This window comes from Dryobates pubescens, chromosome 10 (genome assembly GCF_014839835.1).
Source record: "Dryobates pubescens isolate bDryPub1 chromosome 10, bDryPub1.pri, whole genome shotgun sequence".
NCBI classification, from domain to species: domain Eukaryota; kingdom Metazoa; phylum Chordata; class Aves; order Piciformes; family Picidae; genus Dryobates; species Dryobates pubescens.
The window spans coordinates 9291602-9319445 of record NC_071621.1 but is presented as its reverse complement, the minus strand read 5'-3'; the positions used below and the strand labels follow the sequence as shown (position 1 = coordinate 9319445).

At 39.5% G+C, this 27844-nt stretch overlaps 1 protein-coding gene across 5 annotated transcripts in view; it reads right to left on the bottom strand.

The window, feature by feature from the left end:
• Positions 1 to 628: 628 nt before the first annotated feature.
• The window catches only part of UBE3A (ubiquitin protein ligase E3A), a 57163-nt gene continuing 29947 nt past the window's right edge, over positions 629 to 27844 (bottom strand). For all 5 annotated transcript variants that reach the window (XM_054164496.1, XM_054164500.1, XM_054164497.1 and 2 more), the window contains 9 exons: positions 27078 to 27388; positions 22002 to 23257; positions 14038 to 14182; positions 10330 to 10535; positions 3249 to 3413; positions 2740 to 2895; positions 2566 to 2639; positions 1553 to 1696; positions 629 to 1307 (listed from right to left, as the gene is read on the bottom strand). In XM_054164496.1, coding sequence (XP_054020471.1) covers positions 1187 to 1307; positions 1553 to 1696; positions 2566 to 2639; positions 2740 to 2895; positions 3249 to 3413; positions 10330 to 10535; positions 14038 to 14182; positions 22002 to 23257; positions 27078 to 27388 — 2578 coding nt within the window. In that variant the 3' untranslated portion in view covers positions 629 to 1186. The remainder of the gene's footprint in view (positions 1308 to 1552; positions 1697 to 2565; positions 2640 to 2739; positions 2896 to 3248; positions 3414 to 10329; positions 10536 to 14037; positions 14183 to 22001; positions 23258 to 27077; positions 27389 to 27844) is intronic.

Here is a 27844-nt window from a genome sequence, read left to right as displayed (position 1 = left end):
AGACTACGAAAGGTAAAGGATTTATTTCTGATATGATTTGTAGAGTTAAATTAAAAATCCTATGGAATACTTTATGTATTAGATGAATATAACCTTAGTACTTACTTTCTACCAGTTTATTTAATGGTTGGAAGTGTACAACATGAAGTAGGCCTTATATTTAATATGGTTCAATTTTGCTTATTGTTAGATGAGATTAAAATACAGTAGCTGTCCCTTTAGATTATGTTGCAACACTGATCATGTGCCTTGATAAGAAGGAACAACAATTCATTAAATAAATAGCGATGACATAACATGTAGGGAAGACTTTGGATTGTCTATTTAAAATGTCAACATAATAGGCAATTAAGAATAAAACTTCATTTTAAGTGCACTTCCACATGCTTTGTCTATAATATAGCAAAAACTTCCTACCTTCACTCCTTACTCTAAAGCTGTTCAGTTGAAAATGCACTTTCCCCAGTAAACTTTTTTAAAAGAGTAACTAAAATTTCTACCCTTTCATATGCTAAGAAATGTTTCCTAATTAAAAACACAGTTTATTACAAGACATGTGAAGACAACATATAGTGAAATGAATTTTAATTGTTGTGCTGTGACTAAAGTAAAGTTCTCAAGGCTGCAATTTAACATTCCAAGTTCTCCCTTCCATCTTTATTGATTCTTAAGATTTTGCACAGAAACTCTTTGGGGGCTAGAACAGCAGTAATTGCATCACACTGTTTTCCAAGACTTCAAGTTTCAAAAGCAAACTCTTCAAAAAGTACAGTTCTTGATTTGATTAGATACAGGGACAAAAATATAGCACATACTTGAAGGTTACATGGTCTACAAATGATGGCAATATTTTCCTCGGGAGAGTACAGTTTGTTTTCTTGTAAATACTCAAAAAGGCTCAACTTCAAGCAGTAATAAACACAAGCAAAAGTGATTTAACCCTTAAAATAAATATTCAGGAAAACCTCTCTGTACATACAAGTGAAAGAATATGTAACACTTTCACGCTAAAAGAAAAAAAAATAAAGATTTTGTTCATATAAGCAGCTGAAATCTGCTGTTCCAGCCCAATGTCCCCAGTAAAGAAGGGAGGCACAAACACAGGTGACTACTGTAGCTCACTATCTTATGGCCTTTTTGGACAGGGACATCACCATCATTTTTAAAATCCCTTTTGTTATATTTATTACAGCATGCCAAATCCTTTGGCATATGTGATGGCCTTCAATAATCTTTCTTTAAGCTTTTCTTTGCTGGAGTACTCCGGGAGCAAAAGTACATTAAAGCATGTGTGAGATGTAGGTAACCTGTGGGAAAAACAAACAAATAAAAAAAGACAACTTAGATCTGAGAACATGCAGCACAAGCACAGAAATACATGGTGGTTTCACAAATCCAAAATAATGACAGTAAAGAGAAACCACCTTGCTTAAAGATTCAACTTCCAGATTTAACTAGGTTAACAAATGAAAAGCACAGAATTTGCTTCTGATTATAAACAAAAAGCAAAAGCGGTTTGGTTTTGTTGTCTGCGTTTAACTTCTCCTTTTACCTTTCCGTATCTGGGCCATTTTTGGCTATGATCATCTTTAACTTTCCAAGTCCTCCCACTGGGGCTCTGTCTGTGCCTGTTGTAAACTGTAAGAATAGTCTTTTCTGTTCATCTGTAAATGAATGCACTATTTCCCAGAATTCCCTATGAAGGAAGAAATCAAAAAGTCAGTAAGCGGAAAATTTTCTTTGGTTTAAATAAGGCTTTCAAAAGTAACTGAACCTCCAAGGTAATTCTAATCAGTCTTAGCATCAACTTTACAAGCTGCATTTGCAAACTAAAACTAAGAGTAATGTATTTACCAATCAGAAATATTACACACTGCAGTTTAACTGTTTCCAAATGTTAATTTGGCTGACAAGTCATCTGCAGTGTTCTTCCTCTGTTTTACCATTGCTATTTCCTAAGGGATTACTGGTTTCACTACACTGCATTTCTACCACCTGCTTACACACTACAGCAAAGAAATGAAGGTGCTGTCAAACACTTTCTACCCTAGCAGGAACTCCCTAAGCTGTTAGCAAAAAGTCTAGAGGATACTTCTCTGATCCTTGTGCTCAGTGTTCTCTAATCAAAAGGGACAAGAAGGTAAGAACGTTAAAAACACTGAATTTACCTGATTCTGAATCAGAGAAAACTCTACCCAACCAATTCAATCAAGTCAGTGTTTGGTGGTTTGCTTGCTGGGGCTTTTTTTGTTGGTTAAAAACAGCAGAGCAGTGGTAATTTACTGAAACAGCCCTGTTTATACCAGAGATAAATTAACCATATGGTTAAAGAGAAAGAAAAAGCCCAGGAAAAAAGGCATCCTGTAAGCTTAACCAAAGTTCACTGGAAGCTAAAGACAGTAATTACATTATCTGCTCTTCTCTAGTGACAGTAGTTGAGTACAGTGAACTCACATCCCCAGTACTTAACCTCCCCAGTCCCCCAGTTTTACAGTACAAAACTCATGATGAAGAAACAGGAATGTAAAGTGTTTTTTATCTTTCAGAAATTGGAAAAGAAATTACCTAATAATAAGAGAGTCTCTTGTATAGCCACCATCGTATTCTGTAGTTTCTTCTAGTGCTTGAAAATCTAAATTCTGTAAGAAGATGGAATTTTTTTTTTAAAGACCACTAATTAAATTATATATACTTAGGATCAAAAAGCTCCATTTTCTGGGGTACATTCAGGATTCTTACCCTACTTCCACAAATAAGTAATTCAATTTCCTCTGGTCTAAATAAATATTTCAAAGGAGATTCATTGGTCACCATGTGGAATCCTCTCCGAAAGGCCTTGAACTGCTTTTCTACTGACTTATTGAGTATGTAGTCAGCGTACAGATTGACAAATTCCTGTAAGGAAACAATCCCCCACAAAGCCTTAGTACTTTGACACTTGCCACTTGAAGTACCTGCCACAAATACACGACCCCAAAATGCACGTTAATTCTGTAATTCTACACAGATTTTTCTAGGCTCAGCTTCTACACAGCAACAATAAAGGGCAAGTCTCAAATATTTCTCAGACAGCTGGAACATCACACCCAGCTGCTAAGTATGTACGCATCAATGCTTCGTTTAAAACTGAAGCCTCTTCTGCTTACAACGATACCATGTTATGGCAATTATAAGCAAGAACTAACTTTCATAAAGTGCTATATAGAATAACTAAAAACTGCAGATTACATTAAAAAACTTGAGCATACCTTTCTGTTTTCATTCGTAATAGGAATTTTGTCACCATTTTCCTTTAAGTCATGCATCATTGGATTGCCAAAGAGATCCGTATGAGATATTTGAAACGTTATCATCATATCATCTTCCACGCTTCCTTCATACTCCAGTAAGTCTCTCAAACTTTGGTAAAGAACCTAATGGAGTAAGAAATACATGTCTGTCATATCAGTTTTGATAGATTTCACTGACCATTTGTGACCGTTTGAGGCTGTGCCTTTAAGAGAGAGACAGTGTTGGGAACACTCTGGCTGAATGTTTTGGTACCAGAATGAAAACACTCTGATATTCTAAATGAATTTCATTGGTAGATGGGCAGAATGCAACTTTAAGTTTCAGGGCAGTTGGAATTTTTTGTAGTTTCAGCCTGTTCTGCCATGCCAGCCTGTTCTGCTTCTCTGCCTGCCTGCTTCTCAGCAAACTAAGCGGAGCTGACCTTGAGATAAGCAAAATTAATGCCTGCATGTGCTTTTGAAGCCCAATAACATCTCTTTTCCTTAATAACTGCCTTTCTCTCTCTCTCTAACCCCTTTTTGGGAAAAAAGGGAGGTGGGGGGGGAGAGAGGGGGTTACAGGGAGGGAAACCCTCCTCGAGGAGGGAATTTTGTTGTGTTATTTTTCTTTGTTGTATATTTCTCTATATATATTGTAAAACACTGCATATACACTGTGTTATATATAACCTGCATTCCATATATGCTTGTAAATACAGCTTGCTTCTCCGACTGAGTTAGCTGTGGTTTCTTGCTCTGGGGGGAGGGAGAGCTGGGCACTCTCTCAACCTACCACACCATTGTTTAGCCTGGAGAAGAGGAGGCTCAGGGCAGACCTTATTGCTGTCTACAACTACCTGAAGGGTGGTTGTAGATAGGAGAGGGTTGGTCTCTTCTCCCAGGCAACCAGCACCAGAAGAAGAGGAACACAGTCTCAAGCTATGCCAGGGGAAGTTTAGGCTCGAGGTGAGGAGAAAGTTCTTCACAGAGAAAGTTGTTAGCCGTTGGAATGGGCTGCCCAGTGAGGTGGTGGAGTCACCATCCCTGGAGGTGTTCAAGAGGGGACTGGATGTGGCAGTTGGTGCCATGGTTTAGTAGTCATGAGGTCTTGGGTGACAGGTTGAACTTGATCTTTGAGGTCTCTTCCAACCTTATTGATTCTATGATTCTATGACCAATACCAGAAGACATGAAATGATATGATTTATAAAGGGTTATTACATTGTGTGACACATCATCTAAGATCTCCCCTAACAGTTCAAACAAAGGTGTATTAATCTCAGTTGCAGATGTTAAAGAAAGAAGGAAAAAAACCAAACAAATGAGACATAGCAGTGAGTGATAACTCCCTCAGAAGAGCCTATCAGTACCCAGGAAACTTCCTAAACACAATGGCCAGACCCACAGCATAAAGAGCAACTGATTACTTCTTCCTCTTTTAGCTCTTTTGAAACTGCATTTACTTCTGGCATTTTGAGCATTTTACACTTGGTAGTTCAACATACATAATATGCTAAAACCAGAGGAAACACTGTATTGAAGAGCTAACTTTGACCTCTTTAGAGACCTGCATGCAGGAATCCCATGGATTAAGAGTCTAGAAGGAAGGGGGTCCAAGAGAGCTGGTTAATATTCAAACACCACTTACTACAAGATCAAGACTGGTATGTCCCTAGGACTAAGCAATTCAGCAAAGGAGGGAGGAGATCTGCATAGATGAGCAAGGAGCTTCTGGAAAAACTCAGGTGGAAGAAAGAAGTTTACAGCAGGTGGAAAAAAGGAGTGGCCACTTGGTAGCATATAGAAACATAGCAAGTATGTAGGGATACTATGAGAAAGGGTAACACCCTCTTGGAATTAAACCTAGCAAAGGATGTAGAAGACAACACGAAGGGCTTTTTCAAGCACATCAATAGGAACAGGAAGACTGGAGAAAATATGGATGGGTGCCCTGGTGATGGAAGATAGGAAGAAGGCAGAGTTGCCTTCTGTGCTTCAGTCTTTACTGTGAAAACCAGCCCTCATGAACTCCAGCCTCTGGAGGTAAGAGAAAAACTGGAGGAAGGACGACTCTCCCTTGGTCAAGGGTTAGAGATCATGTGGGCAAGCTAGACACAAATTCATGGGCCCTGGCAGTATGTACCTACAGCTGGTGTAGTAGCTGGCTGATGTTACTGCTAGGCCATTCTCCATCACTTTTGAAAGATCATGGACAAAAATACCATCCCCCACAGCAAACTCCTGGCCAAGCTGTCAGCTCATGGCTTGGGCAGCAGCACTCTGCACTGGATTAGGAACTGGCTGGAGGGCTGAGCCCAGAGAGTGGTGGTGAATGGTGCCACATCCAGCTGGCAGCCAGTCACTAGTGGGTTCCCCCAGGGATTAGTGTGGGGCCCCATGCTCTTTACTATCTTTATTGATGATCTGGATGAGGGTATTGAGTCCATCAAGTTTGCAGATGACACCAAGCTGGGGGGCACGTTGCCTCGGTCCAGAGAGGGAAAGAGACTCAGTTCTTTTGAATATTCCCGTGTTGTGAAATAAGAGGCACAAACAAAGCCAAAATATCAACAGTGAGGCTATTTATTACATAAATAAAGTGGATGGATCAGAAGGGGAGAGAGAAAATAGAGAGGAGAGAGGAGAGGGGAGAGAGAAGAAGAAAGGAATTATTTTACCACACCCATCACCCACCCAAGACAGTTTGAGTCTGTGGAGGAAAGGTGCTGCAGGAGATACTGGGTCTGTAGAGGAAGGGTGCTGAGGCTTTGGCTGTAGAAGAGATGTGGTCCTCTGGGCAGCCTCTTCAGCTCCATGAGTTGCAACAGGCAGAACTTAGGACATGGAGAGAGGGTTCTGCTTCCTCCAGGCTTCATGGTGATGCCTCTGTCATTTTTCTTTGTTTTTCTTCAGAGCAGCATTGCCCCAGGCTTTTCCTTCTCAGCAGCATTGTCCTTCTCCTGTGTTGTTGTTCTTCATCTGTGTTTTTCTTCTCTTGAGCCATTAGTTGCTCAAGTCTTTTATACAGTTTTTAGTCCTTAGGTATGTGTCCAAGTATTGTCCCTCAGGAAATCAGGGGCCAGGTGGTGAATCCATTGTCTCACCATCCTCCCTTTCTGGGGTACCTGATGGGTCTTGTCTTATGCATATTCCCAAGGGTGGCCTCAGTCCATTGTTGTCAGACCAGCTGTGGTCCAGTGAGCAATGTTATCTTTGCATCTTCCCAAGAGTCCTCCCAGTGGCTCTGCCCAATACACATCAGCTATTGTCTGGGCAAGCAGCAAAGGTGATTTCATCTTTGTTGAGTCACATGAGAGGCAAGCTTTAGTCTCTCACACAGGTGTTGATCTGTTAGAGTGTAGGAGAGTGCTGCAGAGGAACTATGACAGGCTGGACAGATGGGCAGAGTCCAACAGCATGAGATTTAACACATCCAAGTGCCGGGTTCTACACATTGGGCACAACCACCCCATGCAGTGCTACAGGCTGGGGTCAGAGTGGCTGGAGAGCGGCCAGGCAGAAATGGACCTGGGGGTACTGGTTGATAGGCTGAACATGAGCCAGCAGCATGCCCAGGTGGCCAAGAAGGCCAATGGCATCCTGGCCTGTATCAGGAACAGTGTGGCCAGCAGGAGCAGGGAGATCATTCTGTCCCTGGATTCAGCACTGGTTAGCCCACACCTTGAGTCCTGTGTCCAGTTGTGGGCCCCTCAGTTTAGGAAAAATTTTGAGTTGCTGGAACGTGTCCAGAGAAGGGCAACAAAGCTGGGGAGGGGTTTGGAGCACAAGCCCTATGAGGAGAGGCTGAGGGAGCTGGGGTTGCTTAGCCTGGAGAAGAGAAGGCTCAGGGCAGATCATATTGCTGTCTACAGCTACCTGAAGGGAGGTTGTAGCCAGGTGGGGGTTGGCCTCTTCTCCCAGGCAACCACCAACAGAACAAGAGGACACAGTCTCAAGCTGCACCAGTGGAGGTTTAGGCTGGATGTTAGGAAGAAGTTCTTCATAGAAAGAGAGATTGGCCATTGGAATGGTCTGCCCAGGGAGGTTGTAGAGTCACCATCATTGGAGGTGTTTAGGAAGAGACTTGAGGGGGTGCTTGGTGCTATGGTTTAGTTGATTAGATAGTGCTGGATGATAGGTTGGACTTGATCTCAAAGGTCTCTTCCAACCTGGTTAATTCTATTCTATTCTGAAAGAGAGGTGCTAGAGGACAGGAGAAAAGCAAATGTCACTCCAGTTTTCAAAAAGGGCAAGGAGGACCTGAGAAATTACAGGGATGGAGGTGAGGCTTGTAAAGGTGACAGAACACCTTGTTCTGGAAGTCATCTCTAAGCATGTGGAGAAAAAGAATGTTATCAGGTGCAGTCAGTATGGATTCTAAAAGGGAAATCATGCTTGACCAATCTGATAGCCTTCTATGATGGCATGACTAGCTCAGTACATGAGGGGAGAGCAGTGGATTTGCCTACCTCAATTTCAGCAAGGCTTTTGACACACTCTTATGGGTAAGCTTAGGAAGTGTGGGTTAGATCAAAGAACAGTAAGGTGGATTGAGAATGGCTGAAAATCAGCACTCAAAGGGTTGTGGCCAGCAGTCTAGCTGGAGGCCTGTAGCTAGTGGTGTTACCCAGGGGTTAGTACTGCTTCCCGTTTTGTTCAGCATCTTCTGGATTAAGGGATGGGATGTACCCTCAGAAAGCTTGCTGATGATACAAAACCAGGAGGAGTGACAGACACCAGAAAGCTGTGATGCCATTGGGAGCTGAACAGACTGCAGAGCTTGGTGCAGAGGAATCTAATGAAGTTCAACAAAGGCAAAGGTAGAGTCCTCCACCTGGGGAGGAATAGCCTCATGCACCAGCACAGGTTAGGGACTGACCTGATGGAAAGTGGCTCTACCAAGAAGGACCTGGGAGTCCTGGTGGACAGCAAGTTCACCATGAGCCAGCAGTCCACAACGAAGAATGTGGTCAGCAGGTTTAGGGAGGTTCTCCTTCCCCTCTGCTCTAATGAGGCCACATCTGGAGTATTGTGTCTAGTTCTGGGCCCCCCAGCTCAAGGGGTACAGGGAACTACCAGCAAAAGTCAGAGAGCTACAAAGATGAAGCATCTCTCTCATGAAGAAAGCCTGAGACACCTGGGGCCTTTTCATCTGGAGAAGACTGAGAGGGGATCTTCTCAATACTTAAAGGGCAAGTTTCAAGAAGATGGGACCAGTCTCTTTTCAGTCGTGCCCAGTGATGGGAAAAGGGCCAATGGGCACAAATCAGAATTCAGGGAGTTCAACCTCAACACAAAGAGAAACTTCTTTACTTTGAGGGTGCCAGAGATTGTGAAGTCTTTCTCTGGAGACTTTCAAAGCCTGCCTGGACACAATCCTGTACAACCTGGTCTAGGTGAGGCTGCTTTAGCTGGGGGATCATCTAATCCAATGCCCCAGAGGTGCCTTCCAACTCTTGCCATTCTGCGATTTTATATCAAATAAAATTCATACAGCAGGATTCTATCTCCTGCTCAAGGGAAACTGTGAAGTAATCTTGAAGCAATACAGATAGGGGAGTGAGGAAAGTAAGAAAACACTGATACACAAGCACATCTTGCCCCTCCCCAACCCCCCAAAAAAGAATAAAAATTTCCTGAGTTAGATCAGAATCTGCCAAGTGGAATCTGAAATTGCCCAGAATAGTTTGCTCTGTTCAAAGAGCAACTGGCCTCCCTCCCTGCTATGCCTTAGGAAAAGTCCAAGACCCGCTTGGAAACCGAAGACTACGCAGAAGAGGAACAATTGTTTGGCTGAGACAGAGGTGCAGGAGTCAGGAATGCAAAGCAAAAGTAAAAGCAACAATTGAACACAACTATATTTTTATAATGAAGTAGAAGCAATAAATTTTCAATTTTTTAATTATTTGAAGTTTACATGTAAGCCTCATCCTCTCACTATCTGCATCCTTTTGTTTCTTTCACAGAACCTTTAAAAATATCTTGCATTGTAAAATGACTCAACTTGGAACCACTGGTAGTGTCCATAGGTGTCAGAGAAAAAAACCTTAAGAGTAGGGGAGAAAAATTAAATGCCTCAACTGCCTTGCTCCATGGAAATAAATCCAGGTTTTCCATCAAAAACCTCTGAGGCATGTAATAAAAATTACAGGAAACTGGGAACATTGCTTCTCAGTGTCATTTTACAGAGGAAGTAGTCAAAAGCTGCCCTGCTGTTGTATACAACTATCCAAAGCAGACTGGATATAGTTTTTTGATTACACACCTCATTTCCTGACTAAACCAAAAGCAAGCTATTTTTATCAGTGCAATTTACTCTGAGTAACTGAAGGTCTTGCATAACTCCATGTGAAAAGGGAAATATCCCACCCTTTGAAATCAAATGAAGTATTAACTCATTATCAAGTATGAGAAAAAACTGCTAGTGATCTTTAAGTGAAGATGGAACATGACCACAACATCTTGCATGTCTGCTCCTGTGGTCTATCTATCTACTAAAGCATGCCACAGCTTAGCTTTTTAGTATGGCAAATGGTTGGGGAGAGGTAGGGGAAGATAGATGCTGATCACTGCTCCCAAACTGTAGGGGTATTCCAGAACTGCCTCATCTGTTTCTGCTCTAGACAAAAACTAAAAGGAGCATTACACCTCTGCATGTCTATTGTTGCTTTCCCACTTTTTGTAAAAATCCATTTCTACAAATAGATATAAACAGCCTAATTTTAGAAGTCTCTTTGGAAAGATACTATTAAAAATAATTTATGCTTAACAGTGCTTAGTGATACTAAGCAATTTAGCAGTATGTAAAAGAAAACAAAAAACCCACACCAAAAGACAACAAAGCTTTATTGATACCCAGTCCTGTTTGTTGACTTGACAATTCTGTTTCCTCCAAACCAGATGCAATAGGGGAACTTAAAATATTTCAGCAAAAATAGACTCTTCACACACTGCTTATTTCACTTCCACTTTTGACAGTGATCTTGTGCTTAATGTAAATCTAAATTAAGTTATTGCAGGGAAAATACATTAATAAACTCAAAGAATATAATGAACTTACAGGATGAGAGTCTGCCAGATCACGGAAAGTTCCTTTTTTGCCCATTAGCTTCCTGTAGACAACCATGGGAAAATGTACATCCAGTATACAGTTATTGTAAATAGCCAGACCAAGCACTATGCCAATCAGTGTAAACTGACCCTCCGTTTCAAAAGAGGACGGATTAAACCAAAACAGTTTTGTGGATTCATCATATGTGAACATCCCTGTAAAAAAAATGATGTTGAACAATTGTTACAGTTCAATAAAAATTACAGGTAAAATGTACCACTATAAATTCCTTTGCATTAGAATGCCTCTAAAACATGTTTTAACTTAACATTGTACTGACTTTCATAGCAAAGAGAAGTCACTTACCTTATGGTAACTGGAGCTGCTCAAAATATCCTTATTTATATTACCACTGAAAATATGCAGGAAACCTGTGATACAACATCCTGCAATGCCCCACTGCAGTTGCACATATACCACCTACACTGTCAACATGCAACAGTGAGAAAAGAATATAGATGTAATGATTCTTAAGAAGTCCCAATTACCATAAAATGATAGCCTTTCCAGGCCAGTTCCAGCAAAGGAACAGACTACGCACTGCTGAATTGGAAGCTGTGGTGGTGGAGCAGGGATTAACCATCACATACAATCTTAGCATTAAATGTTAAATTGACTTTTGTTGATTTAAAGGTACTTGACAAGGCCCACTCTTGCAGCTGTCACACGCATCGTAAATTGCGTGGAAAACAAATGGGACTGTTTCACAGGAGAGGCTGCGATTTTAACAGCTTGTCAATGTTGAAATGGAGAGGTTTATGCTTTGCTCCCCTATCCCTTCATCTGATTCAGCTCACTATTTCAGGTGACCAATTTCCTGCCAAGTTCACAAGCTGAGTACTTTCACAGAAGGCTTTAAACAGCTGAAGTGGCAGATGTCAGCAGCTGGCAGAAGCAGACAGTACTACACAGTCAAGCAAAAGTCAAAGAGCACCTCACCCTTTCAACTTTAGCAAGCTCTTGTTTATGAAAACAGGTTATAAACTACTGAGTCCCAGAGAAAATCCATTGCTCACCTGACTAGACACTAAATGAAGACAAATGCAAACCCCATAGAATTAAGATGAGAGAGAGACCACTTTGGACAAGTATAACCCCAGTGACTTGTTGCTTGTACAGCTAAATCTTGTGATTTCCAGGGAGAACCTACAGAAAAGTGCCCAGGCTCCTTTTTCCCAACACACCAGAAGTTAGACACGTGGTAAAGAACATGAACTGCATATGCCACAAAGATGTATCTTGTAATTTCTTGAAGTTACACTTACAACCTATGGAAATGTTCAAATTGATTACAAAGCCATACAAATGGAGCCACAAAGTCAGTCCTAATACTGAAAACAGTTTGTCAGCTTCAGCCAACAGTGAATTCTCATTCAGTGCAAGGAAATGAACTGCAAACTCTGAAAGTCTGCCTATTCCTTCAAAGTGAAGATTATTCATCTCAGTAAGGTACTAGGACAAGGTCAACTAATAGGAGAGCAAACAAGTAACAGACTAACAAATAGAATAGACTAGCAAATAGAAATCAGAGATGAGCAACATGAGCATATACAGAAGAAACATTAAATTCAAGTCTGTATTCCATTTTCTGAGTTGACTGAAACCTTTGATTACTGGTACACAAAAAAAAATATGACTAGTGCTTTCCAGAATGCGATAGGAGAGTTAAACAGTCAAAACCAAAACTCCAGTAACTATCTAATAATGAAGGACTAACAGTTTACCCAGACCTGCATCTAGAAATACTTTAATGTGAAATGCAGTATTTTATTCATCGACTGAAATTAAGGCTACAACACATTAAAATCATAATAAACACCACAAGAAATTTAAAGCTGCAATAAGGGGAAAAAAATTGCATATTCCTGCTAGGAATCTTCTATGAAATTATTCTTTCTTCTGTTGTACCATGGCGACTTGTTCACAACTCAGACAAAACATTAGAATTCCTTCTTTAAGTCAAACTAAGATTATTTCATATGAAAATATAAATCAGCAAAAGAAACTGTTACAGCAATAAACATCACTCCACACATCCCTGTCAGAGGACAGACATTTTAAATCCCATTTACAGAATTTCCTTCACTTTCTCTAGTAAATAAAATTTTTACCAGAGTCACATTTGGTGTATATGGTGTGTAAGCTTACACTGCAGTGCATCGTAACAAGCACACAAGAAAAGACTGTGAAGGCAAGCTACATTTTCTGCTTTTACATGTTTATGTCAAAAGCAAATTTTTTTTCTGCCCAAGTTGATATGAATACAGTGTGCATAGATGTGTATGCATGTTTTACATTTTAAGTCTGTATTCAAATTACTAAGTAAAAGTATTACCCATCTTTACACGCAGGGAGTGTATGTACACTGGCTAGATCTAGATGAATCAGACTTCAGTTTCTAAATGGGGGCATTTCAATATAGACATTCCACACAACTTCTGTTTGGATAAACTCAAGTCTATAATGCATTTTGTGTTAGAAATACAACTTCAAAAAACTAAGACTTCCTTATTTTGCTATACTGTAATTTATTCCAACTAAACTTACTATTTCAGATTCCAAATCTCTTTTAACAGCAGCTTTCAGGGTGAGTAAGACTTGCTTATGGATCACTTGTTACAAGAACTGGCATGTTCTTGTGTACAGTGAAGGGCAAGTGCCAAAGTTCAGACTGTGTTACCAACTCTGGGGACTTCTTTTTTTAACGTGGTCAAAATTAATTTTGTGCTTCTTCATCGATTTTCTAAGCTACAAAACCAAACCCAACAGCTTTCTTTTTTTAACAAACAGTGCAATGAACCCAAATTAACTAGTGACCCCAAGAAGCTGAGCTTCTTTAATGAAAGCCATTACAGGAACAACAGTGTGACATCCTATTTCACAAACTATGAAATTAGTATAGGGACATGTCGGGTCTCATTTCCATTCTAAAATATTTTAAAGTTTTACAATTATGTTAACCTTCGAGCAGCAGACAAGCTGCATATTACAAGCAGCATGTCCTTGTATGTATAAAGACAGAAGCATAGAAGAATGGTGCAGGAAGCAAGGGAAAAGAATGAGATGGAAATGTGACTGTAAAAAACAATCTAAAACTTTGGCTCCAATGCATCAAAATTCCTCTTAATTCATATCTACAATCAAATTCGACACTACCGTCACATTTTAGTCTTTTGAGACTATCAAATTTTAAGCTGGTGGAAGGGGAGGAAATGACTCAAAAACTCACCATAGTCCTACTCTGGTTTTATTGCAGAAGTTCTTCCTCTGGTTTGATTACTAATTCTAGAAGCTAATCACAAAGCAAAGTGAGAAAACAGGTGAGAGGACAAAAGAACCCTGCAAAGAAACCCTATACTACTGATTCATATCTAAACAAGCTTCCACTGACTATACACAGTTATTCCTTTCATCATCATTCCTTCGGAGGACGACTGCAGATGACATATAGTGAGTATCACTGGGTCAAGCACACTCATGACCACCAAGAAACCTGGAGAGCTTCAGGAAAAAGGAAAAAAAAAAAAGGCACCAGCAGATGTAGAAAGGCACTGCATAAACAGAACAGCCTAGGTTGGAAAGGACCTTGGAAAGATCATCTGGTCCAATATTTTGTGGGAAAAATCTGATAAATTAACAAGTTATTAGAACACATACCAATATCTGGATTGAAGATTTCTTCCACAACCAGCTGAAAAAATTCTTTGGAAACACCTCCTTCATCTACCCCTTGCTCTCCTTCAAATTCAACATATAATTGCTTCTTCAAGTCTGCAGGATTTTCCATGGCAATCATCTCTAGCTATTAAGTGAACAGAGGCATTTCATTAGTTAATCTGTTTACTAGAAGAGTCAAATTAAGTATCAAATAATGAAATCATAACTACCCTCTATACCAAAAAGGAAAGCAAGCATAAACCACAACAGTAATATCAGATACCAACAGTAATAATAAACCACTCCAAGCACATGTTAAAATTCCAATTTATTACACAGCAGATCTTTTAGGCAATTAAGTCTGTTAGCCTTCTCCATTTCTATTCTATTAGGCACTTATTTAAAATAAGTTATCATTGTGTTGCACAAAATTTACAGAAAAAAAGATGCATTACTGAGGTAACCACATTTATCTGACAATGAAAGGAGACTGCAGTCTGATCTACATATTTGACAGTGAATGTTTCTGTGAACAGATCACACCAGTACGTTTTCAGAACCCTTCATATGGAAGACAGAAGGCAAGCCTTTTTCACTAGTAGTTGCAGTTCATAAACTACTGGCGGGGAAATCCTGAAATAAAAAATAAACACACAAAACCAATTTGACTAATATTACAGTCAAATTGATCCCCCTTCCTCTTGAACCTAACGAAGAAAGTCTCAGAAATCACTTGCTCTTATTTTCTTAGTGCCTTTAAACAGATCTAGCACATTGCTTCCATGGAAGGAAAAATTCAGTTCAGGTCAAACAGAAGTTGTGATGTTTCCTAGAAGGGGGTTTCATGTCCATATAAAGGTCATTACAGGCCTTTCTTCCAATAAAAACATGCCCTTTCAGTAAAACAAAAGGTTATGCAAGAATGTTTTGCAGGTGATAAGAAATATGCTGATTAAAAACAAACATATTGGTTGAACTTGTGCAGCATGATTACATTAAACATGCCTACAGAGCAAACAGAACTTAACAGCAGTAAAGTAAGGCACAGGTGGAGCTGTACCTTCCCCTAGCAAGACCATATTGAGATTTGCCTCTAATCTGGACTACAGCAAACTGTACTTACCAGCAGCTGTTCTTAACATGCTGAATAATTTATTTTTATTTCCATATTCTACCTTATCCACACACACCCCAACACATCCTTTACACATCCTTTACATACCAGAACTTTACTATAGAAGTGTAAAGAAAAACAGGAAGAGACCAGAGGATAAAGTCAGCAGTAATGACACCAACTCATAAATTGATGCAACCAGTAAGAAACTTTTTTCCTGGCGACTGTCAAGTCAGCCAGCCATGTTTAAAGCAACACAGCAGGGGTAGAGAGAGTGACAGAGCTAAGTTGGTTAGCATAATGGGTTTCAAGGCTTTGAAGTTCCTCATGCAAAAGGAGCACATGGAGAGAGAATTGTACTAACCCATACTGAAAACCAGTAACAGGAAGAAAGAATGTAAACTCCATAGCATATTAAAAGCATATTAGCCTAGTTTACAAGAAATGGAGGCAAGCCATGAAGATCCCAATGATGAGAGGAAGTCAGGTAGACTTTTAATTGTGAATGTATCTCAGTCAGCCATTCTGGAAAACTCAGTCATGTACTACCTAAAGCAGTTGGTATTCTATTAGCTATAATTTGCAAGGGACTATGTTTGTCCCTATGGAGATGAAATAACATTTACTCTTAAAAATTCATTGCGTTTTATCAACAACACTTCTGCAGCAAAAATGCATTGCAGGTTCCTCCCTTCACAGTAGTTTCTCTCCATCACGTGCTTCTCCTAACAGTGCAGTTTTGCATAATGCCTTTCATATAAATCTCAAAAATCATGCATCTTAGAGAAGTGTAAACCCCCTTTTTGCTCCTGAATAGGAGGACAATGGAACTCAAAGCCTGTTCCAAACACAACAGACTTTTTAAAAACAGAGAAATAGTGTTTATTTTAAGACTTAAGTATAGGCTATACATTCAAGCTGGAGAGGCAGAAGTTCTATTTGACTCCCTTCCACTTAAAACTGGCACTAATAATACTTAGTTTTCTCCCAGTCATGACATTGTTGGCTTTGTAATATTTATGACTGGCAATTTACTATTTTGCATGTTTTATTACTTTTAATGAGTTCTAAGAAAGCAAGCATTGCCTCTGCATTTTTTTTGGGGGACAGCAACCTTTTGTTATAGTGTAAAGGCTGTCCTGTGTCATAGAAATAACACTTCTATTAAGGAGAGTGCTCGTGTTTATACATACAAAGCAATTACAAATATTATTTCAAAGTGATATTTGCCTGAGAACTATGCTGCAATAAGCAATGCAAAAGAAGAGCACTGTTTTAAAAGGGGGGGGAAGGAAACACTCTTAATTGAGCAAGATTGGCTAGGCAGCTAGGAATGGAGTGCTGCGAGGGAGTCAGATAAAGGATTATCAAAAAGCCAACACTTGGAGTCAAAGCCTAATGTTCCTTCAAGCTGACTCTACAGCCAGGAAGGACAAAGTTGCTAAGTAGCACAGTTGAAGGTTGCTGTTTCTTTGAACATCCATGTCTCAACAGTGATGCTCCACAAGAAAATCGGAGCATGGTAGAAAATGTTAGCAGAGAGGCACTGAGTTTTAGCAGAGCCGCAGCAGCATTTCTATAGCAAGGAGATATTAAATATGGTTCAAAGGTGCTTGGGTTTTGTTTTTAAATAAGGAGCTGCCTCAGCTCAGTCAGCACAGAGGCTGCTGGATCAACCAAGTTTAGTGTATGTGTGAGTTCTCAAAGTTTAAGAAGCTAATGTTTCCTGCCATGATAGTTTGACTGGCTAAGTAGATGAAGGCATTACATTCTCCAGGGACTTCACCCCACAAAGAAGCCTGTGTGGAGCACATCTGAAACAGCGCCATCAAAAATCAGTATTCATGAATAGCTGAAAGCTAAGGCACAATGATATAAAGAATATCTGCATTTTGATGACAATACAGTGCCACAGCACATAAGGCTATGATTTTCTTAATGACAATGAGTTTTCCTGAAAGATAGGAATCTTTCATTAGCATACAGATGAAAAAATTAGAGTTTGATTATCTTCTTAAAATTAATAGTAACTGAATTAATCTCTAGTCAGTCAACAAATACGAAAAACTCCCTCAAGTTCTAGCAGTGTAATATGAAAGTTCTCCTTAAGGCAGTGGCAAAAATGACATGAACACAACTAAAGTCTGAAATTACCAGTGACACATCACAACATAAGTTAGTCACTACATTTTTCTGCAAAGCAGCATGTGAAGTAATATTTGAAGTGACTAAGAAGCATCTTTATAGCTCACGCATAAGCTTACCAGCAGACCTTACACACATCTGCAGTCACACATACACTGCATGCAGCCAAGGCACACTAGTGCTGAGATTTTCTACTCAATACCTATGAACATCAATGTAGTCTAAATGAACCTCAAATCTCCTGAAGTACTTTGTTGCTAATCTTCCTACTGGCTTCAGCTGCCATAGAACAGTTTTTGCTCATCAATACAGTTGGCAGTGACAGCCATACGCATTCGATGCAGAATTTGTCAACTCAAGTTTCTAACTTGCAAGCATGCCCCAGAGAGAACCTGGTGAAGGAATCCACTACTTTTTCACTTTTAGAACTTGTGTATTATAATTCACACCCTTTAAATTACTGCTACCAGAAAATAAACCTACATATGATCTTGGGCATGGGGGTGGGAAGAGTAAACTGGGGAAGGAATGAAAGAAATAAACACTGATGGGGGATGAAAAGCAGAACAGATGAACTTCCTTTTATTACTACCCCATCCAAAGAACATGACTCCACAAGAGTACAGCTAGCCCCTTAAACAGAAAAAATATATTACCTCCTTTCAGGAACTGCAAACTGAACTCCCAAATGTAAGGGTTCTTCTACTAAAAGTGGGAACTGTAACTTGACCAACTCCACCATTTGCTCCCCACCCCCCTAACTTCTCAGACTAGCACATGCAAATAGGTATAAATACACATGCATTCTTTGTATCATGTAAGTCAAATACAATTAAAAAATGAAATTCTTTTTTTATGCAAGTTTCATATGTGGAAAGAAATTGAAAATGAACATGTAAACACATTATATGCTTAGAGCTATATGTTTCAGAATGACTTACAATTCTCTTAATGTTAAACAAATTATTGCTTCAAAGTTATTTAGAAGATAGTGCTTCAAATTCTCAATAAAAGGAGAAAAGCCTACAGTAATAATAATTAAAAAAATCACTATTACTCTTACTTGTTTTAATGAAGTCCAAAAAGTTACAGTATATACATACTGAATTCTCAAAGTTTAAATATTAGGTATCAGTAAGAGGGAAATGGCTTGGCAGTAATTTAATTAGCTCAACTAATTAACAGAGAAAGACTGGTACTTAGTCCATTTGCACTTGAAAAATATCCAACATTTACAAGGAAAATATGAATAAGATCACCTTAACCTTATTTTAATCAGTATTTCTGAAGGCTGCCTTTTTCAGGAACTGATAAGAGTTATTCCATATATAGTCCAAGTTTGAACTGACTGTTCTGTAAAGGCACAGGTCTAGCAACATCAGTATAGATCAGCCTGTAACTATTCAAACCCCAAAAGTAAAAAATGCAATTCAAGAGTAAAAATACTGATAATCAGTTAGTTACTTGCAATTTATGTTTGGAAACATTATGCCACTGAACAGATCTAAGAATAATTGTTTACTTACTGCTGAAGGCTATTATCTTGGTAAGATCTTTCTGATAGATCTTTCAGTAAGACCCTTCCAAAGTTCCATACTGCACTCAAAACTGCCACTATAGCTTATGCAAACTCATACAACATAGCTCTCACTTAGGTGTGATGCTGTTAGTGCTGTTACAGGTACCCATCTTTGACTACAGTCAGAGACACATCAACTTACTGTAACGACTAGCAAGTAACATCTTACTGCAGACCTATTTCATACCAATTAGGAAATGGAAACAAATTGTGAAGAATTAGTAAAATTGCCTCTTAACCTGCTACATGTTCTTTCTGTAACAACAGCATGGAATTCTTCAACAGGTCAGGTGCTCACTGAATAAACTGAGATGACAGTGTGGATCAGTATTTCCCTATAATACTTTTCAAGCTACCAGTAGACTTGCAGCTTAGAGACTTCCTGAGGTTTATTTGTGGGTTACATCAAAATGTCTGTAATACCTATTAACTTCTTATGGGTATTTCATGAAGAGCTACAAGTTCTGGGCAAAGACATCCACAATTGTAAGGCAGACTAAGTGGCAAATCATGCCCTTTTGTATGTTAAGCTTCCTTCTTGGTAATGTCACTGAGTGCTACCAGTTGAGTAAACCAGTATTTCCTATTCAACTTCCCTATGGCATTGTTATGTCCTCTGTCATATTTTTACCCTTGAGAGGCCTTGACAAGCACTGAACTCTCCTAATGTATTTCTATTGCATGCTTTTCAATACTAAAGCAAGAACAATCAAATGAGAGACTTAGGCACACCATAGTAAACAGCAACACTGCATTATTCCATTAATTCCTTTCTTAATTCCTAACACTTCCTCAGGAATATTTAAAATCTCTTCCTTAAGCACTGTTACTTCATATCATCAGATTAAACATATCAATAGTGAGCAGGTGAGTTCTGCACCCATTACAGAGAAAGTTGTGTTGATATATGTGTAAGTCCTCATCATCTGAGAATAGCCACCTTGTTCCATCTGTATGAAGTCATAGGCATATCTTGAATTTAGAACAACTTCATCTTTTTCCTTTATTTTCTATCCCAAGAGAAACAGTTTAATGTTTTCACTCTCTGGGGTTTTGACATTAACAGTCGTAAAAGGATCCATGGCAACTGCCTTGGCATGTACTCTTAGATTGCTAGGCTGTTTGTAAGGACTTCTGCAAAGGTGCCACAATTTAAGTTGGCATATTTGTGCTTAATCTGATATGAATTACCTGAATGTCCAACAGACCACATGCACGCACAGTGATGACTGCTGTGGCCCTGTTGTGATACAGCAGCTGCACCAACTTGATGTTGCCCCTCACTGGGGTCAGAGTGGCTGGAGAGAAGCCAAACAGAAAGGGGGTACTGGTTGATAGTGGGCTGAACATGAGACAGCAGTGTGCCCAGGTGGCCAAGAGGGCCAATGGCATCCTGGCCTGTATCAGGAACAGTGTGGCCACAGCAGGAGCAGGGAGGTCATTCTGCCCCTGTAATCAGCACTGGTTAGCCCACACCTTGAGTACTGTGTCCAGTTCTGGGCCCCTCAGTTTAAGAAGGACATTGAGACACTTGAACATGTCCAGAGAAGGGCAACAAGGCTGGGGAGAGGCCTTGAGCACAAGCCCTATGAGGAGAGGCTAAGGGAGCTGGGATTGTTTAGCCTGGAGAAGAGAAGGCTCAGGGGTGACCTCATTGCTCTCTACAACTACCTGCAAGGTGGTTGTAGACAGGAAGGGGTTGTTCTCTTCTCCCAGGCAACCAGCACCAGAACAAGGGGACACAGTCTCAAGCTGAGCCAGGGGAAGTTTAGGCTCGAGGTGAGGGGAAAGTTCTTCACTGAGAGAGTGGTTTGTCATTAGAATGGGCTGCCCAGGGAGGTGGTGGAGTCACCATCCCTGGAGGTGTTCAAGAGGGGATTGGACGAGGCACTTGGTGCCATGATCTAGTCATGAGGTCTGTGGTGACAGGTTGGACTCGATCTTTGAGGTCTCTTCCAGCCTTAGTGATACTGTGATACCTCCCCAGAACTAGCTGTTATCCTCTTTTAGCCCATCATATCCCAACAAGACAGTACTGTTCCTCTTTTTTCTCCAGTATTTATGTATATTCCCTCCCCTCAAAGCTGAACAGTCAATGAAGTAAACTCTATTAAACCAATGTGATGAAACCTAAATGGATGCAAGCTTGAGAGGTAGTGAAATTGCAGAAACTATTCTTAAATCAGGAAACTGATGCACAGTAAGCTTTAAGCTTGAAACAGTATATTTCTCATTTGCCCAATATAAAATTTGGTTTGTTGATAGAAGACATTTTTGGATTGAGAGGCACAAACTAGCGAATTTCCCCAGTGTCTCCAATCACCTGTCTGGCTCTTTAACAACAAGCTTTAAAGTCATGGTTAAACTTCAAGTTTTACAAACATTATTGCACTTTAGTAAGAACATAGAAAAATAAGCTGCTGAAAGAGAACAGCATTAAGCAAAAAAGTAAGAGAGAAAGTCCTAAAATTAAAGGGCATGCTTACAGAAAGTTTACTGAGAACCATTCTTCATAGCTTGCATTCTGTTTAATTCTCATCTTTCAAAATTGAGCAAATGGCTTTCGGTTTTACCTCAAGAAGCCAGCATATTCAGAAACAAGCTGCTCTCTCAGTTCTTGGGTATTAACTGGTCTGTCATCTCATTCCTCAGTCATTGGTATTTGCACCAAATTGCAACAAGGCTTATAAAAGAGAAGTTCTGCTTATTGTGCAGGCCCTCAGAAGGGCAGTCCACAAGAAGACTGCACAACTAAAAGGTTTTAAGCCCATCTTCCATATGAAAAAACCTTACTATCAGAAGATGATCCAAGAGAGTCCAGATGACCAAGTACTGGTAACTCTCAACATTAAGAGCTGTAACAGCACAGAAACAGCATCTGTTAATAAGAACTTTTAAACATCTAAGTCTGCGATCACTCTAAGTAGAAGTGGTTCTGTTTGATACACAAATATCCAGTAGCACACTTAGAATTCAAACTCAGTAAAGCTGAGTTTCTTGTAGAGGAAACCTAGTACATACAACTCTCCACTCACACAGTCCTTTTCAGTCAAAGCCCACTACTACAAAAAAAGCAGTCAACACCTACTATAGCTTGCACCAACAAACTTAAGCCCCATGACTTACCCGCACAAGCGCATCATCTATGATGTGATCACGTCTCACTTTGAGTCTCAAATATGGGTTGAGTTGCTGTCCTTGAACTAAGCTGTAGAGCACAGTTATGCGTCTTTCACTGTACATCCGGATTCTGTTGTCGTAATACAACCCCAGGTTCTTGGTAACAGCATTCAATATGAAGGGACAGGTCATAAAAGAGAATTTGTTTTCTGTTTCTACTTTGAAGAAAGTATAGTCTTTGTCCATTTCTAGAACATCGTTCAGTGGTTCATTAATAAATTCTTCAAAAGGGATGAGTGGTTTTCTGCAATCTATAGTTTTAACACCAAGCTCAGTTTCCAGTGGGTCCACTCGAGGACCCTTTTTATTTCTTCTCTCCTCACCCAACAGCTCTTGAAGAGTTAGTTCACTTGATTCGGGGATGGGTTCTTCATCTTCCTCTTCATTGTGATCTGTATCCACATCCCCTCCTACTACATTTGCATAGTAAACCATTTTCAAGCACTTTGAAGCAGCAACAACAGCATCATCATCGTTCACTAGGTTCCGACTATTGAACTCGTTGCTTATGACTTTGTAAGTAATAAGCTGCTGAAATGTTTCCATCATTCTCCGAATTTGGTCTGCTCTGTATTTAGACCACAATCTGACCAGTTTTGCTTGAGCTGCAAGGGGTAGTTTGCTCATTGCTTTGCAAAACAATGGCAGAGCCATTTCCAGATACTCTGGGCTATGAAGATTGCCATTCTCCATAACAATAATAAACAAATTCAGATAGTTAGGATCCCGAGAGTACACATTATGGTAAGTCAAGTCACATTCCACATTAGGTGACAAGTACACAAGTGCATTTAAAAAGGCAGTTTCTATTTTTTCATTAGAAAGTAATCTATCATAGACCCGTCTGACTGCTTCAATATCTACAGACACTTCATCTGGGCCTAGTTTTTGGAGGTTATTGTCTCCCTGTGTGTTATCACCTATTCTTGATGATGACGACGACGACGCACCTGAATCTTCCTCCATAGCAGCAGCCGAGCAGGCAGCTTTTTCCTTCTCATCTTCATCTTTGTCTTCATCCTTTCCTTGAAGAGACTTGAGCTCCTCCTTGGTGTGCTGCTTGGCTTTTCGGAAACTCTGTACCAACGCTTCAGCACTAGAAAACACTCTCCCAATCACCCGGATTAAAGGGGAATAATCCTCTTTCTCCCGACATAGTTCAAGAATTTCATATATTTTGTCTTCTGTTAGAAAAGTCACATCTATGAAAAGATGAAAGTATTCATTTTATTATGAAAAATATTTTAAAATATAAACTACTATCAATTGGCTCTACTCAAGGAATCTTGAGACTGGAAACAACAGCATCAGTGTTGGGTAAATTGAAGGCAGATACTTCATAATTTCATTAGCATGTTTAAACTTTAAAGCAATGAGTAAGAGCGACAATACAGTCTTCTGGTAGATGTGCACAGTTAATGTACAACTATACACAAACTAAACTGTATCAACCTCTTTCTTCAAACAGCACATGTGCATGGACTTCGTACATTATCCCTTAAAAACAGAACTTCAAGAAAAGATTCAGTAGAATTTTTTTTATATTAGAATGAATACAAGATTTTTTAACCCCCTAATGTTTTCTGCAACTGTTTTTATTCTAAACCAATACCTGAAAATCCTCCCTCCAAACCAAGTATGTGCTCAGAAATTTGGTGCCTTCTAAATAGGACACAGGCTCAAGCTGTGCCAGGGGAGGTTTAGGGTGGATGTTAGGAAGAAGCTCTTCATAGAAAGAGTGATTGGCCATTGGAATGGGCTGCCCAGGAAGGTGGTGCAGTCACCACCACTGGAGATGTTTAGGAAGAGACTGGATGGGGTGCTTGGTGCCATGGTTTCGTTGATTAGATAGTGTTGGATGATAGGTTGGATTGGATGATCTCAAGAGTCTTTTCCAACCTGGTTAATTCTATTCTAAATTACACACATGACTGGGTATGTGGTTGAGCTCTTTGTACATTAGACCTCACTGGAACAAAAAGCTTCAGTATACTTATTAACACACTACTGAAATTAACAAATTTGTTAGCACATATCATCTGCATGGCCTCCAAATACCCTTCTGCTCCCCCTTCTCCTCAAACCTGAGTCCACCTGAAATTTTCCTCTCTCTTTAGAAAAGAGAAGACACACATTGTCTATACCTTTCTATGCTACTGCTCAAACAGAGTAGGATTACCACATGATCAGACCCTAAAAAGACGTTCTGGTTTAAGCAGATCCTTCTGAACTGACAATTCAGAACTACAATGAAACCCGTTTAATAACATCTCTAGAGACCTAAAATACTCATCACTAACCATGTATTCACTAACCATGCTAGAGTAATTGAACACCTCTGTCTGAAGAGGTAATCTTAATAAGGACGATTTCAAGAATTTTGAAATGCAATTGCCTATGCCAACATTCATTCCAAACAGTCATTAAAAATATAACTGAAATGATGCAAAGACAGACAACCTATTGATTTATACAGTGGCTCAAGCCATTCTTAGGGCTAGTATAGCACAGTAAGGATTAAGCTTATGTCATGCTACTGAGATTGACTTCCAATCAGAGGACAGTGAAAATTCTTCGAAACTAAAACTCATCCTGTTTAAAAGCAACATCACTGAAAGTATTACGAAAGGATTCAAGCTTAGTGCAATGTTTATTTTTATCTGCTGCAGCACATGCTGAAGAAACAAACTTGACTAGAAGAAATTTAACTGCTGATACAGATGCCATTCCAGGCCATAGCTCCTCAAAATGAGGACCACAGCCTCAAGTTCACTGACTCAGTATGTCAGAGGGTACTCATAGCACAGAGATTATGGAGCAACAGTTGACAATTTAGCAATGTGATGCATTTCAGATTTCTGTACTTGAACAGGAACTCCCCAGTCAATTTTTAAATTTTTAGTTTTTAGGAACCAACCATGTGCTATTTCCAGTTCAGATTTTGCTATCACTATTGGCAGTTTCCCAAGTTTTAAATCATATCCTGTGACCATCCTCTAACTGAACTGTCGTAAGGGTCTGTCTTATTTTTACTTCATAACTCCGAGAACAGCTGGAGAAAACTGTAAGTGAAGCTTTCTTCTACCTGAAGTCAATTTTAGTTGACTTGTGTGTGAAGATATGAGCTTTAACATGCCTTCTCCTCTCATTCTTTCTTCTGCAATTCAGTGATCCAATGAAGTGAACTTACCTCCTCTCAGACCCTGTTCTCCATAATACGCCATGATATATCTGTACATGAAGGCAAGCTTTAGCAGTGATCCCTGACAGTGAAAAAGACTGCATGTGATCTACATATTGCCAACACCACACTCCCCAATTAGCAAATTTATTATTTTCTATCTCTCATGGAAATTTTCTTATGATTGTGTGCTCACTGTGTGTTCAATGACTTTCTCTGTTTCCAATTTAATGCTTTGGTGACCAAAGTTGAAAATAGCTTTCCAGGTAATTATTACACTGATTTTGAAATGGTGTTCTCTATGTGACTACATCTGTAACCCATGCTTTCTATATATTTGCAGCTAATCTATTTCCTTCCTCTTCCTTGGTCTGCCATAAGAGTTTACTGAGATCCTGACAATGGCCTCCAGATATGGTTTTCCCAAAAGGTAATAAATACTCTAAGGACTTAGCACTACAAAGCAGTAATCGAAAAAACTCTCTGAAGGACATTTCTTCCCATTTATTTAGTCCTTGCAATCCTACGCCAAGCACAAAAGCAAGCTGCACATCATTTTCCTTGGCTTTAACTGAAGTTTTTCCAGAAATTGTTTCTGCAGATGGACCTTATAAAAACCTTGTAATGCTAGATTCTTTAGACTTTGTCTAATTCCAAAAGGTAACAGTCCCAGGTGAGCTTTAAGAACACATAAATGCTCTCTGTCCACACAGCCACAAAGACAGGTCAATACTTGTGACACTGCAACAGATGAAATCCAAGTTGCTACTTCAAAAAGACTGTCTCTGGCCAACTGGAGATAGGTTGAGAAGACTCTCAGGTATCTTACCTGGGCAGAAATTATTACAGGGCCAGAGAGGAGGAGAATTCGGTATGTGCACACCTCCATTTATATAATCAAATCCAAGAGACAAATCGCAAAATAGATCTAATGTGCCTCTTGCCCTTCCAACATTACACTGACTCCTCTTTTCCTGCCATAACATTTGTCTCTTTGCTTACTCAGATCATAAATAATTTGTGGACAAATTCATCCTTACATCAGAAGAAGGAAAAACTGACACTGATTGATTGGAACATCTTAGGTCCCTTCTAACACAGTTATGTTTTATTGCTGATTCTGTAGGACTTTAATTCTTCGCTGTTAATAGTTACACTTTCTTTAGCTGAAATGAATGAATCTGAACTGTGTTCACACTGGTCATTGAAATGATACTTAAAAAATGGTCTGCTCAAAGATCAAGGGCTTTATTCTGCATGTGATTTCCATTTCTACCACAGGTTTTGCCAACAACTGAAGTTTTTCTTGTAGTTTGTGTCTACTATTCTAGAGAGCTCTTTAACTTTTCTAGCTTTTCAAAGACCCAGTGTTACATTTTTGTACACTGGCTTAGAAATCACTTTGCTTATTTTTAGTTTAGTAGATGCATTGCCTAACAACATATATAATTTTTTAAGCTTCTTAACAGAATCTAGCATTAATTGAACTATAACTTTTGTAACTCGTTAACTGTAGAAAAGCTAAACTAGTGAAATGAAAGCAGTCATACAACACCACTTAAAACAACCTGTCCTTATTTGCAAAGCCAGTAATCTCAGAAAGCAATAAATGCACACAGATTTTAACAGACATGTGACAAAGATGCAGGTTTGGAATCAGCATGCAGCATTAAACCAGTCATTTTCAAAATCTATAGTAAAATGTTTGCCTATTGTATTTTACTTCCTCAGTCATCAGAACACAACCCCACTCAGCAGAACACCAGCACAGTGAATTCCATAGGCTTATACCCATGCATATTAAACGTATTTTATTTTAGGGAAATCTGAAAATATCTTACCTTTAAAATCATCTCTTGGGCCTTGCAACTCCTTCTTGTTCATTTTTCTGTCAGTGCAGGAATTGTTATGGGCACCTTTGGAATTGTTTTCTAGGTAAGCTGAGCTTGTTCCTTTCTTGGAGGGATGAGGATCACAGAGTTTTGCATTAATCTTATAAAGCTCGAGGGCCTTAATGGCTGCTGCATTGTTATCCATACGGAGAAAAGTTGGACAGGAAGCACAAAATTCATTCGTGCAGGCTTCATTTCCACAGCCCTCAGTTAACTGATGGTAGTAGCGCTCTATTAGATGCTTTGCAGCTGCTCGCTTCCTGTAGCAAACATTCAAACAGTAAGTACAGGGATTAGTAGAGCTTCCACATACAAAGCTCATTCAAAAGCATCAGCAACGCAGAGATTAGTCAGGCCCTGAAACACAAGATTTGTGTGTCAGAGAGGACAGAGGGTTTTTTTTTTATATTTTTGGTTGTTTTTGTTAATTTTTTTCCCAATGCAGGATTCTCATCTTGACTAATGCAAATACTTTTAACAGAAAATTTCAATTTGTAAGTCCTGTGTAAATGAAAGGTAAATCCTGTTTATGCACAGCTTTACAGTCTAGTGTTACAGGGGTCACAACATTCTTTAGCTCTGAACAATCCTAATTGTCACTGAAAAAAAAGGAGCAATTTAGATACAAAACAAGGCTGCAAGTGAAACAGAACTGGATCTCCTACAGGTGATTGAGGCTGATGAATAGTATTGAGGTATGGTCACCAGTGACAGGG